This window comes from Sebastes fasciatus, chromosome 12 (assembly GCF_043250625.1).
Source record: "Sebastes fasciatus isolate fSebFas1 chromosome 12, fSebFas1.pri, whole genome shotgun sequence".
In the NCBI taxonomy this organism is placed as follows: domain Eukaryota; kingdom Metazoa; phylum Chordata; class Actinopteri; order Perciformes; family Sebastidae; genus Sebastes; species Sebastes fasciatus.
This window is the reverse complement of record NC_133806.1, coordinates 5006207-5030717: the sequence shown is the minus strand read 5'-3', so window position 1 is coordinate 5030717 and position 24511 is coordinate 5006207. Positions and strand designations below refer to the sequence as shown.

Sequence of the window (24511 nt, the reverse complement as noted above, 5' to 3'; positions counted from 1 at the left end):
GACTCTCCCCTCCAGGGCCACTCTGATGCTAGCTGCCATCCAGTCTTTCATTTGTTTATGAAATATTGATATTGGCTTTCTATCTCCTCTTGGAGACGAGGAGATTCAGCCTGATGGAAAGTTTAGAGATGCTGGAAGAAGGTTTAGTGAACTGAAAGTAGTTGTTTTTTTTCTCTGGGGTGTAATCAGTTTATTATTTCCAGAATTACATCATGACGGATTTTGCTTTTTGTGCCATATTTCCTCCTTTAAAGCTGAAGTAGGCGAGATTGGAGCAAATATGAGTAATAATAATTATAAAACGGTTGCTATATCATGACAGTAGTATATGAAACAGGTAACCTGACAAAATCATGTGCCTCTGTGTCCTCCGGTGCTCCTGACAGCATCTGCAAGATTTCACTTGCCTACAATGCCTATTTCTCGCCTCAAATGTTTTCAGAATCATCTTGTAGTGCACGATTTAGCTGTAAAATTAGAAAGTTTGTGCTGCCGCCGACATTGTGAAATCTGGTGAAGGAACGCCAAGTTCAGGTCACATGACCGGAGCACAGCCAATAGGAACGCTCTCTCAATGAAATGACCTGTGATTGGTCAAAGTCTCCCGTCACGGGCTAGATTTTCTAAACCCTGAAAACAGAGCGATGAGGAGGAGCAGAAGTCTAGTTTTCTCTCAGAACACTTGAATTACAATATGCTGAAAGGTTATTATGGAATTTTTGCCCAATGATGCCAAAAATATATACTGCCTACTGCAGCTTTAATAGTAGCTTTATGTGTGCACCGGTGCGTCTACTACTGGTGCGACATCGAACAGCGACGGCCATGACAAAGCCTCGTATTTGACGCCCTGGGAATGAGAATGGGCTGCAAGTCCCAGCAGAGAAAAGGGTGACATCTGTACCGGCTTTCTTTAAGTTTTCTGGTAAATGGTAAACATCAGTGATTCAACAGTCTCATATAACACTGCGACCACTTTGCACTTAAACTGTGTGTAGAAGCTTAACTCTAAATTAATGAACTAAAATATGAAACAGCCCCCAAAACAGTGCAGACTTTAATAATTTTGGATTCATCCTCTTGGCGATAAAAGGCTCTTAAATGTAATGCTACAAATGTCAATCAATAAGGCCATATAGCAACAGGCTGATGGATCATTTCTTGGGCTGGTTTTGTTAAAAACATGATTGCCTTGAGATCTGTATGTTGATAGCGCCCTCTGTCTGCAAACCGTCTCTGGTACCATTCACCTCACCAGATATCACTCTTTCATTCAGAAACCCTTACTTTAACCATCCCTCAACCGCAAAACAAGCTAACTCCGGCTCCTGCGGCACGAGAATGGATGCAGTCGATCTCGTCAGTGAACGGATGCTTTAGTCTTCCCATAATGACAGTCAGGATTGACGGGCTACCACAGCCAAAGCCTTTTATGCAGAGGAAGAGCCTCTTGGATCAATAGTTGTTACCTAGGCAAAGCCCACACAACCACTAATGAATCCAGTGGCTTATAGTACAGGCTGCCGCTGCTCTTTATCCACACAGGAGGAGAAACCTTAGTAATACTTAACGCTCCTGGTAATAATGTAGAAATTAGCATCCATATACATCCACCACATTGGATTAAAAGATAAAAATTAAGAGATTAGGATGATTTTTATTTAAGTAAACCATAAATGTGTCATAGTAGGTGAACGGGCCTGTTGTCGTTACACCAGCGAGTTTCCAGTTTTGTTTGTCGTGTTGCAACATTTCAGTGGTCTGTTCTCTCGGACTGGTTCTGTGGTGTGTTTGAAGACTGAGCTTGTTGTCTGGCGCACCCTATCCGTCTGTCTGCTCCACATTTTCTGTTTTTTCAGCGTAGGATTAAAGCACTGATATATCGTCAAAGGTGGTAAAGTGTGTTAGTCACCTGTCTGGGATTTCTAATTATAAAAAAGGCTTTGTGCCAAAAAGTGGCAGGTGCAGTGTTGTGTGTTACACCTATGTGTGTTTATGGACAGTGACGCATTTCCCTTTGTTTTGGTGTTGTTTGTTGTTTGATTTAGAATGAAACGATGGTGTGAGTCAAAAGCTGAGTAAAACAAACTTAATTCTAATCAAGAGCCAGTCTATCAATCACAAATCTAATGATCATTTTGGCTTCACATTGGTTAGATGCACAAAACGTATCCTCCAAACAACCTCATCTTCCCACCAGCAGCTATTTTCCACTGCAGACACAGAAACCTCCAGAGGATTCAACACAGTGCACTTCCTCCCGCACTGCGCTGTATATTACAGATAGCACTTGATGGATTCTGACAGGCTGGATTTACGAGCAGCTAAAGACCCTCCAGATCCACTGAGATATGAAATGATGGCCGCCTCCACCCGCTCTGCACCTACAGCAGCCAGGCATTATGACCGATACCATCCTGCTAAGCCAAGCACTTTGCTGCTCGTCTGCAGGATATTAGCTCAGCCAAAGGTTATTCATAGACTATCAAACCACAGCTGCGGTCAGGAAATGCTGACTTATGTGTAAATATCAATTAAATTAGCTGGAGTGCCTGTTGCTGAGGGTGCACTGCCTTGTTTTAACGGGCACAGACGCTAACAGTGCTGCGTAAATCACATTTGTACAAGAAAAGAGAGGCAGATATTAGATTATACTTGTTTACACATCCATTTACTATTTGTATTTGGTCATTAATTGTCATAAAGCATAAACAGTCTGCTGAACATTGATCATGCATTGATTTTATTGAGATATTTTGGTTTGAATATAGAAGCTGATGTGGTTTAAGCAATAATACATGACATTTTGATATAAATAAATGTCCGATTGGTATAACAAAGTGGATTTAAACCTACCCAGTTCATAAAAGTAGTGCGTGTGTTGTGATAGATTTGTCTTTCCTGGGGAAAATCTTTTGATGCACAGAAAAATCACAGTGGTTTGTTTGAAATAAGCAAAAAAATAAGTGTTTAGTATGAGAAGGATTTCATAACAAACTAAGAAATATGCATTTGGTGGGAAAATGCAAAACAACACAGCAATTTTATCACCAAACGTGACAAAAATGAAATGCACAAATGAATAATCCTGCAGACGAAATCACTTCTCATCCATTACATCATTATAGGCACAGCACTGGTGAGCAGTGAGGTCCGGTTGTTTTGGTTCGGGGGGTTTGAATGTGTTTAAAACACAAGGCACATTGTCGCGTCTCCCGTGCCAAACTCCAAGCCTCTTGATTTTCACGCCTGAAAAAGTGACCTCTGTCCCCCAACCCCCCCGTCAGAGTTATGTAGGCCAGCCTGCTGAGCAGAGACAAAATGGGAGCACAGCTCGAGAGATGCAGCCTCAGCAAAACCATCTCTTAAAAGCTGTATAGGTGCAGAAGCCATTTCTCATGGGAGACTGGATTATTACTGTATGCAGCAGAGACACTTCCCCTTATTATAGACGGTACAGTGTTAGTGTAAAATGTCTTATAGTTATAAACAGAGTGGTTAGTAACTCAGAAATTACAAATAGATACAAAGTGACACAGTTCATAATATGCAAGCAGTTAATATTTAAACAGCAAATATATTAAATCAAATGTCTGTAAATCAAATATCTACAGTGGAGAGACCCAGAAAGTGCATTTGTGATAATAAAATAATTTAACAAATGATCTGAAATACTATGTTTCTGATAGGGATACACCAATATCGAGGTATTGGCTGACACACATACCGATCCAGTACCAGTTCTGCTTTTCCCCCAGTTTTAAATCGTTGTAGCTCTCTGCATGGATCTGATGGGAGTCATATATGTGAAGTAGCATGAGGATATAACTATACGCAGCCATGGAAAGTACATAAGTACATTAACTCTTGTATTAGCTTGTATTTTACATGAGTATTTCCATTTTATGCTACTTAATACTTATACCCCACTACATTTCAGAGGGAAATATTGTACTTTTTTACTTAGGGCTGCACAATTAATCAAAATTTTATTGAAATCGCGATACTGCCGACTGCAATTTTTTGCAGAATGAGGAAATCACAATATTTGTTAAAGGCAAAATGTGTCAAAATACCATTTTAAATTAAATATTGTGGTGCTGCAGAGACGTCCCGTCCTACACATCATATTCTACAGACTTAAGAAAACATCTTTGTTTGGTGCAGATCCCCACAAAAATCACACCATGATTATTTCAATATGTTTGAATGATAAAAATGATCAAAAATCATTAAATTCCCTCAAATATCACAAATTATATCGCAATATCAGTCAAAAAAAATAATCAGATATTTAGCCCTATTTTTACTCCACTATGTTGATCTGACAGCTAAAGTTACTAGTTACTCTTCAGATAAAGATTTTAAAATAAAAAACAAACGATAATCTTAGGGCTGACCCAAAAGCTTCGCAGCTTCGCAGCTTCGCAGCTTCGAGCATTGCCCTTTGGGGTTTATTTCACAACAATGACTGTAACTAAGTACATTTACTCAAGTACTGTACATAAGTACAATTTTGAGGTACATTATTTGAATATTTTATATTTATTATATTTTATATATTTTATAATATAATTTATTTTTTTGCTACTTTATACTTCTACTCCACTTCATCTCAGAGGGAAATATTGTACTTTTTTCCTTCACAAAATAATCATCAAACTATGATGTATTATTGTAGGTGGTGCTAATGTACATAGCAGCATATAAAGTAATTAAAAAGAGCTCCACCTTTATCAACATTAAAGTGATGAACACATTAATGCTTCAATAATTATAATGTAATAATATAATAAATATTATTCTGAAATGGGCCATTCTGCATAACGAGTACTTTTACTTTTGGTTCTTTAAGTATATTTTGATGAGTACTTCTTCCACCACTGCCCGACTGTGAAAATGTGATTTGCGTGAGTGAATAATAACTGCAGAAAATATTGATGAATAAGACAATATTGTGGTGCTCAAAATTCAGTTGGCAGTCCGATGCGACTCAATAAAGGTGGAATGACTGACTTTTATAACAATAGTGACTAAAAAATGGGTTTTAATGTGGATGGGTTTCATTTGGTTGATTCCTGATTCTCTTCATAAGCTCAGTATCGGCGCTGATGACCATCAAGTGTGTTAGATTGATGTTTCACTAGAGATTCATTATTTTAATTTTAGGTAAACCTCCATGTTGATATTCTCAACTCTAATCTAAAACCCCTCTCTGCTGTAAAATCCTAAAACTTAAAACACGAGTCAGCTTTACTCTGAGTGCACGCACACGGCCACATTCTTGTGTCTCTCCCAGTAGTGACAGTCCTCCGGGAAGCTCCACGCAGCTGCAGACTCCTTGTGGCGACTGACGGCGTGAACGACGAACCCGCACAGCTGCTTCTCCAACACCTCCACCACCGCCGGGGCTTTTCCCTTCTTCCCCTGGTCCTCCATCACCTGCCGGATGCAGTCGTGAGGCACCGGCTGGGGTTTAGTGCTGTACGACACCACCAGGTTGATGTTGTTCACCTGGAGCACCTCGAACCAGTTCTGTCCCGCTACGTGGTGAAAGTGCTCCCCTGCTCGCCAGTTCCGGTAGGTACTCCCTGAGTGGTTGATTAGCCGCACTGACCAGCTCACCCAATCGTACTTTTTCACCAAGAACTCAAGAAGCTGCTGAGTCGTATCTTGCAGATTCTCTTCTTCCTTTTCTTGCAGGAGGAGCTTGGCGTCTGATTTTGCTTGCTCTGGGAAGGCGGCGACACAGGACTCGATGGTTGTCTTCATCCTGGACTCTACTTCCTCAATTTTGCTGCTCCACTCTTGGATTTTGTCGTCTTCTTCCTCTTGGCCCTGGGTTAAGGCACAGTGGCCCAGCAGAGCAATCAGGCCCAAACAGAAGAGCTCCTTCATCCGGACACAGAAATCTTCCAGGAGACGACGGTTCCTCGCTACGTACCTGCAAAACAGAAGAAGCATTTACATTTAAAGAATTCATCTGGTGCTACAATCCAGAGAAACCTGTCAAAGACATGCATGGGAGTAAAACACGAGAGCTGCAATGAAACATAAATATGATGAAATATAACAGTTTACCTTTCAACCAAATCTAAAACCGACTCTCCAAAGCTGTTTGTCCCCATCAGAGCATCATACAGCACAAACAGGTTCTTCTCTCCTCCAGTTTTGGCAAAGTGCTCAACAAAAAGTCTTTTCTTCACCTCCCTGAACTGCTGTTTTGCCTCCAGGATGTCCATATACTTCCGGAACTGGTTCCTAATGTTCTCCTCCACCGTAAAGTACTGGGAGTCCAGTCTCCCCTTCTTGATCTCGCAGTCGATGTCTTCCAGTTGGGCGGAGAGCACGTCAAGCTTGTTCCTCACCGTCAGGAACTGCTGTTTGACATAAAAGACCTCCTTGCTTTGGACATTGTCCAAGGCCAGACGGAGAACCGGGGCGGCGGCCTCACAGAGGGGGAAGAGCTCGCCCACAGCGCTCGCCAACACCTCGGCACCTTTCTGAAACATATCCATCACCGCCTCGATGGCCTCCTTCTTCTCGGCCACAACCCTCTCCAACGAGCTGGTCATGTTCTGAGACACAGAGGGACAAAACCTGGTGTCAGATATAACAATCAACTTAACTAAATGGGTCGAAGTCTTTACTCTGTTTGTGAAAAATAGACTTTTTGATCCATGACCTTCATCTGGTGGAGGAAGGACTGGCCAATATCATGTAGTACAGTGGTTCTCAACCTTTTTAGGCTTGAGAACCCTTAAAATGAATCAGTGACCCAATTTCACAGGTTGTGTGTGTCTATAAACTGTGAGAAGTTCCACCAAAGAGTGATTTTTCCCTTTAAACTTCTCAGATTGTTTCATTTAAATCATTGGTAGAGGTCAGAAGAGGAACATCTCTCTAGTATTTCACAAGAAAAAAACAAAGATTAGATAAAAAAGAAACTATATTTGTTTAGCAGGTGAACTTAACATAGTTATATTACCAAATAGAATAGAAGCTAAATGCTTTTCAAAGAATCTGGGTTTCTTATTCCTCATGAAGAGGAGACCATTCTTCATAAAGCACACACTAGTATTAACATGAAGGTTATAAAATACTGTGGTGAATAGTCATCTGAATATTCCAGAGCTGAAACAATTAGTCGATCAATCGACAGACGATTGATCAACAACAATTTGCCTGATTTGAGACATTTTTCAAGCAAAAACACTTTCTGCTCGCTGCTTCTCCAATATGAGGATTTGCTGCTTTTCTTTGTCTAATATCACAATAAACTGAATATGTTTACATTTAAGCATGTTGGTCGACAAACTACTAACTTATGGCTATTTTGACTATTTTTCATAGACAAAACAATTAAACGATTAATCGATCATGAAAATAATTGTTAATTGCAACTAGGGCTGTCAAAGTTAACGTAATAATAACACGTTAACGCAAATTCGTTTTAACGCCACTAATTTCTTTAACACATTAATGCAATCAATCTTTCGGAGGTTGTAGCGGACAATATTTTAAAGCCAGAGTGACGCTACGGGCAGAAAACCAACATGTCATACTAGCTTGTCAAGAAGGAGATTAAATAACGCTCCAAACTTACGTAGCGTAATGGGTTTTTTTGGTGAGGAAAAACTGCCAAGGCCATTTTCAAAGGGGTCCCTTGACCTCTGACCTCCAGATATGTGAATGTAAATGGGTTCTATGGGTACCCACGAGTCTCCCCTTTACAGACATGCCCACTTTATGATAATCACATGCAGTTTGGGGCAAGTCATAGTCAAGTCAGCACACTGACACACTGACACACTGACAGCTGTTGTTGCCTGTTGGGCTGCAGTTTGCCATGTTATGATTTGAGCATATTGTTTTATGCTAAATGCAGTACCTGTGAGGGTTTCTGGATAATATTTGTCATTGTTTTGTGTTGTTGATTGATTTCCTATAATAAATATATACATACATTTGTATAAAGCAGCATATTTGTCCACTCCCATGTTGATAAGAGGATTCAATTCTTGACAAATCTCCCTTTAAGGTACATTTTGAACAGATAATGTGTGATTAATTGGCGGTGAAGGTGAATATGATGTCAGGCTCAAATGCAGGATTTCAAAGAATCTTTACCTTGAAGCTGCCGGCTGTGACATGATGGTGATTATACTCAGAGAAACCTCCCCACCCAAAAGGATGCAGGTAATGATGTCATATAAACAAAATGAGGGCCTGAGATTACTTGGATAAGAAAATGACACAAATGCCCTTGGGTCTGCAAATGACTCATTTCAGAGCAGAGCACACTGAGGTTTGAAAATCTCCTTTCATCCTCGCTCACAACCTGACATTCATAAATGACCTCTCTGTTCAGATGTTTGGATGCTGCGTCACTCAACTCATCACAAATTAACATTGACAGTGTTTATTCATATCTAAGAGCTATTTCTATATGTATAGTGATGAAGGAGCATATAAGCAAACATCTGAAAATTAAATAGTCAAATAAATAAATAGTGTATGACCAAAAAGCATTTTTTTTTTGTTATTTTTCCTGTTTGTTTGTTTTTTCTTTTCTTTTTCTGTAGCTGCTTGCAAATTGTATTGATTAGTACATGGACATTTGTGATTATATTATTTTACTCTATTGGTGATCTATCAATTTGTAACCCCACCCTATATAATTATGCTTAAATACCAATAAAAAATCACAAAAAGCATCCTTTAAATGAAAAAGGTTTGTCATGTGTCCAAACTGCACCATGTTTAACTGTCATGCGCAACGACAGACTTCTTTACGCACAAACCCCCTCTGAGAGCAGCAGACACACCTTACAGCATATTTACCTCCTCTGATGGGAGATAACATCACATTCATCACATTCCTATAATAACAGAGTGGTTTTTCTGTACCTTTTGATGAAATGACTCCTTCTGACGCCTGATGAGCTCCAACAGCTGCAAACAAGTTTTTCTTTTTTTTTTTTATTGGAGGAAAATTCCCACGGATCTCACATCTACTGTGGAGCTGAGGAGGGTCCAAAAACACAGGATCCAGAGAGGAAGAAGAAATGCGCACTCAATATCTGCAAAGGAGAGAGAGAAGAAGGAGAGAGAGAGAGGGAGAGAGAGAGAGGGAGAAGGAGAGAGAGAGAAAGAGAGAGACAGAGAGTGAGAATGAGAGAAGGAGAGAGGGAAAGAGAGAGACAGAGAGAGAGAGAGAAAGACAAACTGTGAGAGGTGAAATATGTGGTCGGTTCCATTTTCTTCTCAGTCTTCGTGTCACCATGGAAGGAGGATTCAGTCTCTTCTCAACTAAACAAAGCTGGATTTAAATGCTTTTTTGCATTTTTTTATCATTTCCTTAATATTTTTGGACAGATTTGTTTTCCTGAGAGGACTCTTTGTTGCGCACTTGGCACAAATGTCTCATCATCACCATGATGCACTTCAGCTGTTGTTGAATGTGAAAGGATCCAAGCTAATGAGGTAAAAAAAACACACAACAAAAACATGTTTTTTTTGTCTTTTTAGTGTTTGTGTGCGATGCATTTACACATTGATGTAATGATTTCTTATTTTAACCATAATCTCAAATCAGAACTGGATGTGCTGAAGGAAATAAATACACCCTAAACGCCTGGATTTGTAATGTATGTAATGTAATGTGTTATATGGAGATATTAATGTTCAGGGAGGGAATTTGTCTCAACAACACAGTGTTTATTTATGTTTTTATTTTTTTATTATTTTATTTAAAAGGGACCATTTGATGCACCATTACCAGATTATATCTTTAAGATAATTTAACATCTGTAGTCCCTTTGGCACGTCAAGACAAAGAAACATACTACAGTCATACAAGAAAGAACATACAAAACGCAGATACAGATGAGCAGCACCTCTCTCCACTCACATTTGTCACAAATATATATGCGGTTATAACATGATTTTAAAATCTAAATGAACACTGAATTAATTATTATTTTATTATCAGTTAGATGACTTTATGGTGATCAAATTAAACCTTACATCCTCCTCATCTTGTGCGCACACGACGCGCCCAGTGAGCACAAGATGAACCAAAAACAAAATCATTACACGAATCGTTTCTCCTCCAAACCATGAAGACATCACGTCATGGATGAAGATTTTCTCTTCGTTTCATGCAAAATGCTTTTTTTTTTTTTTTTCTGAATTTCTGAAATAGTTCGAATTGATTTTTGTTTCAGGTGTGAATGGATTCTCCTGATCGCGCAGCTGCTGTCATGGAGAGAAAAATGAGCTCCATCACATGATAGATAGAGGAGATGAGCTCAGAGACACTCATCGTTCAGTCTGCAGAGTCTGCTGCAGGTAAGAAACCTCAGATCTCTCTGTGTGTCTCACTAATCTGCATTTCAAACGCCTGCAATGCACATTTTCCTGTTTCAACTCTAAGCTGTGAGTCAAACCTGTTCAGCTGGAAAACGATGCATGAGGGCCATTCCAGAGGTAGATTAACTAAAGACCATGATGTGCACATTTTACTTCACTTGAGGTAAACTCTTCCCACTCTTTTTGATCCTCTGAATTAACTTGGATTGCCCTCACACAGGTCATGTAGCAGGTCTGTTTAAAGGCTTTAAAGGTCCCATATTATAAAAAAAGTGAGATTTTAATGTTTTTTTATTTAGGCTTAAATCCTTTATAAAATACTGTGAAAGTATCAAAACAGTCAATCCACAGGGAAATACACACAGCCCGTATTCAGAAACTCTGCATTTGAAACAAGCCGTTAGGATTTCTGCCCATATGTGATGTCATGAATATACAATATTTAGACCCTTTACACAATTTTAAACGTAAAACATTCTAAATGTGTCCCAGTTTATTCCTGGTTGCAGTGTATGTAAATGTCATCAGCTGGAAGTACACATGGACCCAAGCTGTTGTTAAGCAACGCAATTCTGTTGCAATTCCGTCAAAATGCGCTAAAACGGAGCGTTTCAGACGGAGGGTGAATACAGGTATATTCAGGTCGACAGTATGAGGAAAATAAAGTTTTTTTTAACATTACAGCATGTAAACATGTTCTAGTAGAAACACAAAATACAAGTATGAACCTGAAAATGAGCACGATATGGAACCTTTAATAGATGATAGATAGATGTGATGCTTCAGTGCTGTGGTCTTTGTGGGGGAGTTGACAGAAAACAGGTGTAATGGTGAAACAAGAGAAGTACTCACGCCCTCTTGTGTACAAATCTGTAAATTACACCTTTGCATCCCTTCTTATGAAAGATCATTGGCCTCCTAAAACACCATCTGAGGACATTTTCCACATGTAATATTACATTTTATTAGATTAAAATATTTAATCGTGATTAATAGTTATATGCGATTAATCACAAATTAATTGCACATTTATTATCTGTTCAAAATGTACATTAAAGGGAGATTTGTCAAGTATTTAATACTCCTGTCAACATGGGAGTGGACAAATATGCTGCTTTATTCAAATGAATGTATATATTTATCATTGGAAATCAACTAACACAAAACAATGATAAATGTCGTCCAGAAACCCTCACAGGTACTGCATTTAGCATAAAACAATATGCTCAAATCATAACATGGCAAACTGCAGCCCAACAGGCAACAACAGCTGTCAGTGTGTCAGTGTGCTGACTTGACTATGACTTGCCCCAAACTGCATGTGATTATCATAAAGTGGGCATGTCTGTAAAAGGGAGACTCGTGGGCACCCATAGAACCCATTTACATTCACTGATCTGGAGGTCAGAGGTCAAGGGACCCTTTTGAAAATGGCCAAATTGCAATTGAATATGGACAATCAGGCGATTAATCGTGATTAGATATTTTAATCTATTGACAGCTCTAAAACATATTTTTATACATGAAATGTATTTTCTATCCATACTTGCAATGTATTTTTGGCACTTGCTTTGTGTTTTCATGAAGATTCATTAGAAATTTGATATAGCTAAATATGCTATATGGCCAAAAGTACTGTATATGGACACCCAAACATGAACATCTCATTCCAAAATCACCTGCTGCTACAACAGCCTCTATTTGCAAGAGCATTAGTGAGGTTTGGCATTAAAACTGTCTCCCAGTGTGCGTTCCAGTTCCTCCCAGAGGTGTTGGATGGGGGTTGAGGTCAGGCCTTTGTGCGGGCCAGTCTTAAATAATTGACGACTCCATATCAGTATTATTCACTCACATTTATTTATAGTGGTACATATACAACCAGGCATCAAAGATTCATAACAAAAAAGGCAACATATTCACATGTATGGCATTTAAAAAAACAAAAGCCTTAGAGGTTCATATAATGTTCCTCCATATCAACAGCATCTTCACTATATTTATGTAGCGTATGCTGAATCTGTTGTAACAAACGAGAGAGAGACATGGCACAGAACCGTAAGCCAGTTTAGGACAGATGAAAGATGAGACTAAAACGAGCTGAACCTGTGAAATATGGAAAAAATATAGAAACTGATATTGTTTAGTGAACACATATTTAGTCTAATGTTCTAATTGACTCTCTGATGTAGCGATCCAAACCCACCTGGTACTATCGATACCACCAGTTTGATAAAAACAAACAAACACAAAAAGAAACACTTACAAACATGAGTTAAACCACAAGTTTAAAACCTGTAGCGTATAGACCATTCAAAACATAATGCCTTACACAATCATATAGTTAAATGATTAAGACAAAAACCCTTAAAAATAAAAGAAATAATACAAAACTACTGCCTCATTTAGGCACTGTTGGTCGGATGAGGGAGTGTAGGAGAAGACAAAACTTTAACCTTGATGCTGAGGCTTAACTGTAAAAACAACCCTCAAATAAAAGATATAAACGGCCGTACACCAAAGAAACCCACCGATAATTGTATCTATATATTACAACCATACTTTGTGCACCTCCTGCACATTTAATAGAAAAATAAAAGAGAGGCAGAATTGCACAAGTCAAGGGGGGATTCATCCAGTGGCATTATAACTTCCTATGATACGACATAAACATGAAACAAATATGGGAAGTGAAAATACAAAACGCTTTGTTTAATTTGACCTCAAATAGTATTTAGTTGTGTGGTGAAGTGTCGTAGCCAGATGCAGTGACTATTACAACAAATCAGATTGTATATGGATGCTGTTAGTGTTTTCAATAATGTTCACTAAGAGTAAAGAAAAATAAAGAACTCTGTACAGCAGCATCAGAAAACACTGTAAAATGTCATTCAATTTAGTGCTCGACACCAACGAGTATGCAAAGTGTATCATATCATGAACATGCATGAGAAACATACAATATATGTGGCACATATTTTGTTGACTTGCACATGGCAGTATGATAACCATTATATGATTTTATGTCTGTAGTTACATTCATAGCTCAGGAAACTTTGGGATGTTTGTTCCTTTGTTTTGGTTTTTGATATTATAGATTATAGTTGTAAATTAACTCCCTCTATTGGCAAACAAAGTCCGTCTTATAGCAGTTATTAATTCAATGGATTAAGACAAATAATATGATATAGATTCAAATTTTAAGGACTTCATAAGAGGCCCTCTAGTGGAGTTATATTTGTATGACAGCAGCGTGTTTCCTGTTCCTCTTTAAACTGGATACAGTTGCCTCTCATGTTGAGATTTTGGTCATGTTGTGAGTTTATTCAAGCTAGTTGCCGATTCCAACCAACTGATTTACTTGTAGTGTTTACGTGTAATGTCAAAAAACTACAATAAGTGGCAAATATTGTCCAAAAGTGCATAATGAGCAGGATACATTGCAGTATCGCACACTGAATCTTATGTTAAAGCTTGATTTATAGATGTGAGGGATTCTTACGTTGCTCAGAATGTAGCATTCAGAGTAGATTTGTGATTAGTTGTTATGATCTCATGGCTGATTGATCTCAAAGTGCTCTGTGTCAATTGAAACCGCTGCAGTTTTATTACCGGCAGATGAGCGCGTTGTCTGTTAGCCTCCAAAGCATCATCTGTTTTTGTCCCTGTCAAATATCTGTAAACCTACAGAATGTCTGAATGAACACTATTGCATTAATTGCGCATCCCATTTCCCCCCCATCACGAGCGCCCCACCTGTCGTGCCTCTGCAGTGACTGTAGATGTTTACAAAGTGCTTATAAGGAGAGAGAAGGCTGAGAGGAAGCAGTTACAGAGGGAATGTGGACATGTGAGTCCTGACTATGAAGGAAAAGCAGCAGTGGAGGAAGAAAAGCTCTTCTTCAAGCTTCTTCTTCTTCATTTGCACCTGCAAAGAGCCTCCTGCATCTTCTCCTGCACATGCTCCATCTTCTCGGTCCATTCCTCGGTCAGACCCTCCTCGTCATCTCCGATGACGGCGGCGTATCCCATGAGGGCGATGAGGCCGATGCAGAACAGGTAGGTGAGGCGCGTGCAGAGTCGCTCCATGGTGATGCGGTCGCCTTGCGAGTGCTTCAGGTAGACTTCCAGGATGGGTTTGCTGAAGAGCTTCGGTTTGCCCACCACGCCGTCGTAGAGCGTGTGCAGGTTCTGGTCTCCCAAGTCATTGGCATAGCTCTCCTCGAAGTCCTCCTTCCTGCGCTCGCTGTGATCCGGCCGTGCCTCCACCATCGCCATGAACTTTCTGAACTGGTTCTTCAGGTTCTCCTCCACGCGGCAGTACTGCCCATCCAGCGTTTCCTTCTTAATCTGTACCAGCGTGTTGCGATTCATCTGAGAGAGCTCGTCCAGCCCCCGGTTGACCGAACCGAACTCGCGCTTCAGGGTGCGGATGTCCTCATCGTCGACGTGGTGCAGCACCACCCGGATCAGGGAACCGGCCACGCCGAAAATGGGGTTGACCACAGCTGCTGCTGAGGAGATGGTGGCCACGCACTGCAGCACTTTGATCAGGCCCTGCTTCAGCTTGGCCCGGTCCTCCAGGATCTCCTCGTCCATCATCATGTTCAGGCGGTGCAGATGTTGAGGTCAATGTGTGCAGATGTGGACGTCTGTGACAGAGAAAGATCATAGTTCACTATAACTGATGGTCTTTAGGACGCTACAGCCACATTTATCAAAATATACAGTTTTTTCATGGGATATTAATTATTAGTTGAAGAGCTTTCAGTTTCATGTGAAGTATTAAAGGGGCATTCCACCAATCTTACACATGAAGTTGAGCTTACTCATCTGAAGGAGCACTACTCAGCCTGTGAAAACAGTTGTATAATGTCTGTGGCTGTGGAGAGAGCTTTATTTAATTATAGGGGAAATAGAAACCTAAACCTAGAACAGTGGTTGTTCTCAACCTTTTTTGTTTCAAGGACCCTTAAATTGATACACATGAAGTCACGGATGCCCATTTGATGAGATTTTGCTTCAGGGACCTCCATGTGAAAAGATTTTGCTTGTTCGATATAGTTAAGACCAGATTTCCACAGTTGAGGAGATAACCGTGGAGGAACTGAAACCTATGATCAGAAGAGTCACTCTTATGACTCATACTCACATTGGGCTCACTTCTATAGTGAATTAAATAGTGAGAAGGAGAAGGAGGTTAAATAACGCTCCAATCTTGCGCAACATTTTGGCGAGGAGAAACTGGCATGGCCATTTTCAAAAGGGGTCCCTTGACCTCTGACCTCAAGATGTGAATGTAAATGGGTTCCATCAGTACCCACGAGTCTCCCCTTTACAGACATGCCCACTTTATGATAATCACAAAATCAGCACACTGACACACTGACAGCTGTTGTTGCCTGTTGGGCTGCAGTTTGCCATGTTATGATTTGAGCATATTGTTTTATGCTAAATGCAGTACCTGTGAGGGTTTCTGGACAATATTTGTCATTGTTTTGTGTTGTTAATTGATTTTCATTAATAAATATATACATACATTTACATAAAGCAGCATATTTGTCCACTCCCATGTTGATAAGAGTATTAAATACTTGACAAATCTCCCTTTAAGGTACATTTTTAACAGATACAAAAATTCAATATTTGAATCGTCTGACAGCCCAAATAAACAGTCAACAATAGATATGAGATTCATGTATAAATCCATGTGTAGAACTCGTTCGACAGCCATGAAAAAGGAAAATAAACTGTCCATTGTTCTGGTCTAAAGGCTGCGCTTGACCAACACTTTCACAGATATAAATCATCTGACTCCACTTCAGCTGCTCAATAAATCGGCTTAAAGACTACAAGCAAAACTGATCTAACAGTAACAATCGCTGACACTCTTTACACAGAGCAACTTGTATTCAGTTCAGCTCTGCAGCAGCTCATCACTAACTGATTATTTCAGCCTGAAATGTTTGCTGACAGTCACAGAGAATAAAAAATAAGCATGTCATGGTAGACCAATGACGGTGAAATAAATCTGCTCTTAGAGATTAGTAGCTTCTTGTAGCTTCTTACATCAAATTGATTCTCTTCAAGCTCACACAGGAACCTCGTCCTGGAGTTGTTTCAGTGAGAACGAGACTCTGGTCCTGATGACAATGATTCCTGAAACAAAAAGACAAACAGAGATTCAGACACAATTCAAACATATCCAACACAGAAGTACTGATTCTGGTTCATTCTGTCTCTCTGAACTAGGAAGTGAACAGATTTGGGTTTTGTTTTTTTTAGCAGTGAAGGAGTTAACAGCCTCTCTGCTTCTGTATGACACAGCTTTGTCGAGCACTTTCAGCACCAGGCTGCTCTCTGTGTGTTTCTATGGGCCGAGCTGATAGCTCCTCAGCAGCAGCAGCAGCAGCGATATCAGTACAGGGAGCTAAATAGGGAAGGCATGTTGAGATGTTAGCAGCAGCTAATGGGCAGAGCAGAGAGCTGCGGTACAGTGACTGAGCTGTAAGACTTGTTTATTACATAACAGGAGCTACTATACAAAATGTGAGATGATTTCAGGCTACTTTAGAGGCAGGATTTAGATGTAAAATGTGTGTGTGCTGACTGACTGCTGAAGGCTACAAGAGGGAGGAAAGCTCTGTTGACACGTGATACTTGTGTTTGTTAAACAGGATTATATAGGGGTGTTTTTCACACAAACACAAGCATGATATGTCAGCCGCAGGGCTGGTGCAAGGACTCATGTTCCAGTAAATATTGCACAGTGTGAAGCATCTTGTTATCCTCCACCGCACCAACACTTATGGCTCGGTATGCATGCTCTGGTACTACAGACACATACCACTCTGAGATAACAACATAGCCACAACATGATCAGTAGATGACCACAAGCTCTGTGCACGTTCATACAGGCCCTGAGACTCACACACTGTGCTGAACAGGCTGGTGAGTGTTTCTGTTTTGTTTTCGTCCCTTTTTTGAACATACCTGTGTCCACCAGAGGGGGCAGTAATTTAACCTATAATGACAAAAACACCCATAATATCCACCATCTGATTTCAGCACCATCACTGTGGACTGAAAGCAGTGACGCTCAGGAGCAGGATTTAACCCTTTAGTTTCAGAATAACAGTAGATGATGTGTTTAAATGCATAAATTTCACAAAAAAAATAGCAAATGTTGAACTTTATTTAAACACTGTGAAACCTACACTTAAAAAATCTTGTAAAATGAGATGAAATCTACATAAGATGCTTCTTAAATGTCACTTTAGCTATTTTTTTTTGCGTCACATCGTCGGCATTTGTGCTGAAAGCCATCTGCTCGGCCCGCAAATGTCATTTTTTGTTGCTTTTTTCTTTTATGACTGTCGATAAAAACAGTTCTTTGCTTCATAGTTTGCGCTTGATAGCTTCTAAATGATCAACAAATTACATTCAGATCTGTTATATTTCTATTTTTGTTTTCACAGAGGGTGTTCTACAACAGGATACGCCCCATGTCTCCGCACAATACGGCAAACTGCAAGAGGAGATGCAGGTAATGAAAGGGTTAATTATAGTTGTTTTTTTTTACATAAATCTCTGAAACATACCACCATAAAAGTTGAGATTTCTTTTGAAGTACTGGATAATCTGAGCTATATTTAATCACAAATTGGATGATTTTTGTTGAACCTGACAGCCTCCTGCAGCTGCATTTTAATCTACAACAGACAATTAACCCTTCGTGTAAATTAAATTATCTTTAAATTGACTCTTTGCCTTTAAATATATTAATATCTTAACGAGCGAGTTGATCAATTTGTGCCATTTGTTAATCAAACCTGAAGAAAATTAAAGGAATAACGGATAATCATATTGGTTTTATATATTAATTAAAAAAATGTTAATTAAAGGTCAATAAATATGACCTAATATGACTTTACATCTTTACATCCGTCAATCCTCTAACAAATCCTCATTCAAATACCATCTAAGAATACATTACTTCAGCAGCTGATCGATAGTCCAGTGTTGGTCATGTATGGTTTTTCTTTTGTCCCTTTTCCCCGATGATGGGCCTTCAGGCTAAATGGTTGTGGAAGATGTGTATGAATGTGAAATTTATATATACTAATGTTATTAGTGTAACACAAATATGATGTTATATGTGATAAATGTAATGTACTTGATTTCGGACCCAGGAAGAGTAACTGGTGCCATTTGGTATCAGCTAATGGGGATCCTTTTTAAATAAATAAATAAATAAATAAATATCTCTTGGTCAGATAAACCAATCACGGCTCGGTAGCAGCGTGAACTTTAAAGAAAGCTCAGCACTTCCACATCCCAGACAGAAACAGAAAGTTGTGGCTCAGTGACTCAGCTTCTGCATTTATTGTGTGCGTCTGTCTACACGGAAACTATAAGAAAATGTTAAGTTTTAGTCATTTTCAGTCATTGCTACGTAGAAACATTTGACTATGACTTGGTTGTAAACAAAAGCAGCTCAGTGTGTCTAATCAGGAAGTGACAGGCTGATCTCACCTGTTTCTCTGCAGTGGAGGAGCCATCTTGAATGTTTTTCCTATGACAGCAGCAATGCTAGGCTAATCCACATTTACACTTTATAATCTATCAAAATGTGTCAAAAAGTACATAAGTTTACATTTTCATGACTCTTTTGGATGGTTCCCACCACTTCTTCATGTTTTATGACAGTTTACTCTCTCTTTATAGATCACATATTGGGACACTTTCCTCAGGAAGTGTTTACACCCTTGAGGCTGCTACAGTTCAAACAAGAACTATATTAATGAAACTTGCAACAATGTAGCATCTCCTGGAGTTCTTCTGTCCGTGAGTATTAAAACAAGCAAAACCACCTCTGTCCTAGCAGCTGAGGCCCAGACAGCTGCCTCCCAGCCCAGCTATGGCTCCCCCTAGCCGTGCCTCCATTATTTCCTTGTTAATGCACACCATAATGCCCTGACCCTCCCTGCTCTATCACCCAGCAAAAGACACCCAAAATACACCTGAAAAGCTCCCTTTCTCTCTCTAAATGTGGAGTATATGTCTCCATCTGCCTCCCAGCCAACATTGGGCACCATTGGCCCCAGCAGTAGAGAGGATTTCTTACCTTTTTGGAGAGAATAGCTGTTGCTCTACCTCTCTCTCCACAGTCCCAATCTCGACAGCCTCCTTCTTCTTCCCAGCAATCCCTGCAAAAAAGGACACTTCCATGTATGTTGAATATGTAGGGGTGATCAAATTGAACTAAATTAATTTTAAAGAGCCCAGAAAGGCCCTAAAACCCAAAAATGGCCAAATTGGCCCCCAATATTAATATGCTCAAAATTACCATTTTAAAATGACATTTCAGTGACATTAAACAATAAAGCCCACTCCTCATGCACACCATGTCCCACCCCTATTCTTGCAACTTATTCTGGTCCATTCACAGTCATACAGTTGATAACTGAGAAGCAATTGTCAGTTGGTGCGCAGCTGAACTATCAGGCGCTTTCTGCAGCTCTTTTGTGCGTTTGCCAAGCCTTGGAGCATCTTATGGAGGCTACAAATAGTCCATTGGTGGTATTTTCTGAGTCAAATAGACCCTTTTCTTGTGGACTGGACCAAAAAAATGGAAAGAAAAATGTTTTTTTGTGCGTAAAATCCAACCAAGCAAAGAGAGAGCTATTGATCCAAATAGACCTCTCCAAAAGTGCACAGGTGCATCCAAAGGCTGGGAGAGCTCTCCAAAAGGCTCCAGGAGGAAAACGAAACTTTTATCCAGCATAAAAGGTAATTATTATAATAATTCTGTTGAAATTTTACCGATTTTGCTCAAAAATTAAAAGCTACACTCAAATATTGTCGAATTTAAAGTCCATTTGAAAGCTAGAAAAATGGACCAAATGGTGCAGACAGCACTTTAGACTGTAAAATAAATAATTTAATGTATTTAAAGATATTAATTACTTAAATATATTTGTGTTAATACTGAAAGCACCATAGCATAGCTCACAAATTGAAATCACCAACAGTAGCTACCAAGTAGGCAAAAACCTGAGCTGTAAACACACCCATTCAGTGCGCAAAAGTGGCCACAGTCAGGTCCTTTATCCAGGCTTGAATATGCAACAATTTAGCTCTGGAGCACACAATATATATAGTTATATGCTAAGAGCATGCAGATAAATCCATTGCACTCTTAGGTGGAGGAATGACGGTTGAATCTGTTTTCCCCAAAATAAACCTCCATGCAAATTCTGTTGGCAGCTGCCTGCAAAGCGTTAAAGGATCCTGTTTCCCTCAAAGCCTAAAGCTGATGTCTGTGTTTACATATAGGCTAAATTACAACAGCACATAATATGATGGGCGTTTGCATCCCTGCAGATCCAGACCTGAGTCTCCACCAACATGGTGTCACTGCTACAATCAATGTGTCAATATGTATATATATACTGTATATACATTTCAATTTGATAGTCTGAGCAACATTTGATCTATAGTTAGAAATAGTAGAAAATAATACCATATATACTCTATAATATATTCCCTATAGGCTATACTCTATATTAAAAAAATTACAGAAAAAATAAATAAATAGATAAATATGTAGATTTTACCAATAAATAGGTTAACGAGCCTTTGAGACACCAAATCCTCCTCTGGCTCAGCAGCAACAAGAGAAGCTCTGTTCTGTCCTCCCTGCTGAGGTTTGTAGTGGAAGAAAAAAAATAGAAATAAAAAGACAAGTTTCCCTTAGAAATAGCCTAATAAAGCCTTCGTTATCTGCTCAGAAACGACCGTCCACATCAACGCTCCGAGCGTATTGGTGGTAAAAACAGGCGCATATGTCATGTGGTGCCCTTTAAGGCTGTTCATCGTCATCATTATACCAAAAGCACAGCCGGAGCTGCAGCCGGACGCACCGCCTGCATGTCCTCTTTGTGCATGTTGTCGCAGCAGCTGTCATACAGATCATGTTGCAGACAGAAGTCACAGTGCGATGAATACTCACAGGTCCTATACTGTAATAACCACAATTGTGCAAGATCAGCTGTGTGTTGGTCGGCGGTTAACATGCGTAATATTTAGTCTGCAAGATGACAAACAGCTTCTGTTGCAAGATGGTGTTGTTTTTTTTAGCTGCATGGGGGGCAGGAGGAGAGCTCTCCTGACTGCTGGTTGAAAAACACATTCATGATGTCTGGAGGCAGTGAGTATAAACACATCCAAGACTCTGTTATTATCTTTAATATTTCATATTTATCATTTTCTGTACTTCAGATCACCTATTTCTCTCATTGTATGTCTATTTATTTTGATAAAACACTATTTGAGAACATTGCCTATACTGTATTGTCTAATATAACACTGATTTCATTCATTCTGTCAATATTTAAAAATAAAAATAAAATAAAATAAATGATCTTGTTTGTTTTGTTATTGTGTAGACTTTCCAGAACAAAATCAGACACTTTACATTGGAACAAAGAAAGCTTTCTTCACTCTTCTTCATCGTCACAAATTGTCTTAATAACTAGAAGAGACAAAATTAGACATGATTCTTTGATTGCATTAGAAATGAAATACCACAATTGTATTTAAATTATCTTTATTATTTAACGTGTTCCAAAAAAAAGAACAAAAAGTAAATTTTGAAGTCTTACAAGTAAAATTTGAACTGGTAAACTTCATCATTTACACATCAAAATGTGTAATATTTAGGCTGCAAGATGACAAACAACTTCTGTTGCAAGACTGTCTTGTTTTTTTTTTAGCTGTCTGGATGTCTGGATGCAGTGAGTATAAAAAGCACAAGAGGAACTGAAATCAACCGATAGACCATATACCCAAGACTCTGTTATTATCTTTAATATTTCATATTTATCATTTTCTGCACTTCAGATCACCTATTTCTCTCATTGTTTGCCTATTTATTTGGATAAAACACTATTTGAGAATATTGCCTACTGCATTGTTTAATATAAAAACAAACAAGCGTACCTTATATTGTCTGATTTCATGCATTGTCAATATTTAAAATTAAAAATAAAAATAAAATAAAATAAATGGAAATCTTGTTTTTCTTTTATTGTGTAGACTTTTCAGTCTATAGTATGCCATAAAAAAGTCATACTATAGCATGTCACAAAAAGTGTCATAAAAATGTCATAGAATAGTATGCCATAAAAAATCCTAAAAATGTCTAGTATAGTATGTCACAAAAAAATCATAAAAAATGTCACAGTTGCTATTAAAAATGCCATAACAAGTCATAGATAGTATAGCATGCCATACAATATGTCATAAAAAAATTTCATATAAATATTGTAGTGTAGTATGCCATTAAAAGGTCATAAAAAGTCATAGATAGTATAGTACGCCATAAAAAGCTCATAAAAAATGTCATAGTATAGCAAGTCATTAAATACTTGAGAAGACCTGTGCACAAGTTGTCAGAAAGGATTTTCAATTATGGAGAGTGTTTGACTGTAAATCAAAAATCTGATATTTTAATACACCTCTTATAATTTCTTTATGTGTGAAAGAACCTTCCGTGGAAAAATTGAGGACCACACACGTTTTTTTGGGACTGCCCGATAATTCAAGGATTTTGGAAAAGAATAAATTGATAAAATTAAAGAAATGGATGTCCTATTATAGATCCATTGTTATTTTTGTTAGGATCTATGCCTGAAGATAGGTATGTACTGCAGATACTTTATTGATTGCCAAGAAAATGATAACCGTGAACTGGAAGGATGTAAACAATAAGTCAGTGGTTGCAGTCTAGCTGCAACTGAAAAGGGACACATATATAATATGTGGGGTTTTTTTGCAGTTATTGCAGTGAATGTCTGAGTTTGACTGCTTTTTTAAAAATGGAAAATCAAATAAAAAGTTCCCCCCCAAAAAAAGTGCCATAAAAACGATAATTTAAAAAGGTGTAAGAAAAAATGTCATAGTATAGTATGTCACAAAACACATCAATGGAAAAAAATACATAGTATAGCATGCCATTAAAAACAGTCATATCAGAGTGTTGGAGCCATTTGCCAAAAGTGTCCAATGAGAGGCGCTGTGGGTATCCATGGTAGTTTTGTCTGCTGGACTAATTAGACGCAGGTGGAGTATGGATGGATGAACTGCAGGCCCATAGAGAGGTGTCCGGGTTTTTATTGTAGAGATGAAGCCTTCTTTTGTTTTACAGTAATATGAAGCTGCATGGATTGGCATATCGGACTGTAAGTTCATGTTTTGAGGAGACAACAACAGAGAGCAGAGGAAGCAGCCATCTACACCAGAGCCACGTGTAAGCTATAATCACCAAAACGAACCGTCAACATGAAGTCAAAACCTTCCTCTGTATGATCTGATGTACATTGTCCATCACAAACTGCTGGTCAAACGGAGAGAGAGTATTGAGCGCAGTGACGGACAGTGGAGGTCGGAACCGGAACCGGACAGTGGACTCAACCCACTGGAGAGTGTGGTTGGCTGGACGCGGATCAGACCAGAGAGACCAGAGATTGGGCCTCCAGTTCAGCGACACAACGTCAGACAGCGGGGGAAAGTTTCTTTTGGACCACGGCCAAGTGAAAAGAGGTAAGCTGACTGGTAGCCTACCGTAAGTGCGTGAGAGAGACAGCGAGATCTACTGACAGTGGCAACCAGGTGTCAGGACAGTCGTAAGCGAGCTGCACTTGTCATAGTATAGTATGTCGGAAAAAAAGCCATAGTACAGTGTGTGGACAAAATAAAAAGGTCATAGGATATAATATGTTAAAACAATAAAAAAAAGTCATATAGTATGTACATTTTTTTTTTTAAAAAGTCATAGTATAGAATGTCGAAAAAAATAAAAATTATAGTATAGTATGTCGAAGAAAAGTCTTAGAACAGTATGTTGACAAAATAAAAATGTCATAGTATAGTATGTTAAAACAATAAAAAAAAGTCACAGTATAGTAAGTCAAAAAAAAAGTCATAGAAGAAGAAGAAACCTTTCTTTGTCATAGTACATAGGTACATACATGAAATTTGACCTCTGCATTTAACCCATCCTAAGTATTTTTTAGGAGCAGTGGGCTGCTGCAAGCCTCCAGGGAGCATCTTGGGGTTTAGTGTCTCGCTCAAGGAC

The 24511-nt window shown here is 38.9% G+C and overlaps 2 protein-coding genes and 1 long non-coding RNA gene across 6 annotated transcripts in view; 1 reads left to right on the top strand and 2 right to left on the bottom strand.

The window, feature by feature from the left end:
* Nucleotides 1-4060: 4060 nt before the first annotated feature.
* LOC141778455 (protein rapunzel-like) lies at nucleotides 4061-9052 on the bottom strand. The gene is made up of 3 exons (XM_074652742.1): nucleotides 8911-9052; nucleotides 6082-6578; nucleotides 4061-5944 (listed from the first exon to the last, which is right to left on the bottom strand). Exons 2-3 carry the CDS (start codon nucleotides 6573-6575, stop codon nucleotides 5254-5256), a joined length of 1185 nt encoding a protein of 394 aa, XP_074508843.1. The 5' UTR covers nucleotides 6576-6578; nucleotides 8911-9052; the 3' UTR covers nucleotides 4061-5253.
* A 303-nt stretch (nucleotides 9053-9355) lies between these two features.
* Nucleotides 9356-24511, top strand: part of LOC141778463 (uncharacterized) — a 22081-nt gene continuing 6925 nt past the window's right edge. For 3 of the 4 annotated variants that reach the window (XR_012596071.1, XR_012596072.1, XR_012596070.1), the window contains exons 1-5: nucleotides 9356-9486; nucleotides 10230-10353; nucleotides 17850-17917; nucleotides 19099-21583; nucleotides 23582-23976. This is a non-coding gene — a long non-coding RNA (uncharacterized LOC141778463). The remainder of the gene's footprint in view (nucleotides 9487-10229; nucleotides 10354-17849; nucleotides 17918-19098; nucleotides 21584-23581; nucleotides 23977-24511) is intronic. The other variant, XR_012596073.1, reaches the window with a different exon arrangement.
* Nucleotides 12213-19568, bottom strand: rpz (rapunzel). Its single transcript, XM_074652747.1, has 3 exons — nucleotides 19499-19568; nucleotides 16441-16530; nucleotides 12213-15023 (listed from the first exon to the last, which is right to left on the bottom strand). The coding sequence occupies exon 3, from the start codon at nucleotides 14974-14976 to the stop codon at nucleotides 14290-14292; it is 687 nt and encodes a 228-aa protein (XP_074508848.1). The 5' UTR covers nucleotides 14977-15023; nucleotides 16441-16530; nucleotides 19499-19568; the 3' UTR covers nucleotides 12213-14289.

Excerpts from the sequence above, each read along its gene's own strand:
- rpz (XM_074652747.1), bottom strand. The coding sequence starts at position 14,976 with ATGATGATGGACGAGGAGATCCTGGAGGACCGGGCCAAGCTGAAGCAG.
- LOC141778455 (XM_074652742.1), bottom strand. The coding sequence starts at position 6,575 with ATGACCAGCTCGTTGGAGAGGGTTGTGGCCGAGAAGAAGGAGGCCATC. Across the intron at positions 5,945-6,081 it reads GTTTTAGATTTGGTTGAAAG|GTACGTAGCGAGGAACCGTC; the intron begins GTAAACTGTTAT and ends TCTGTTTTGCAG.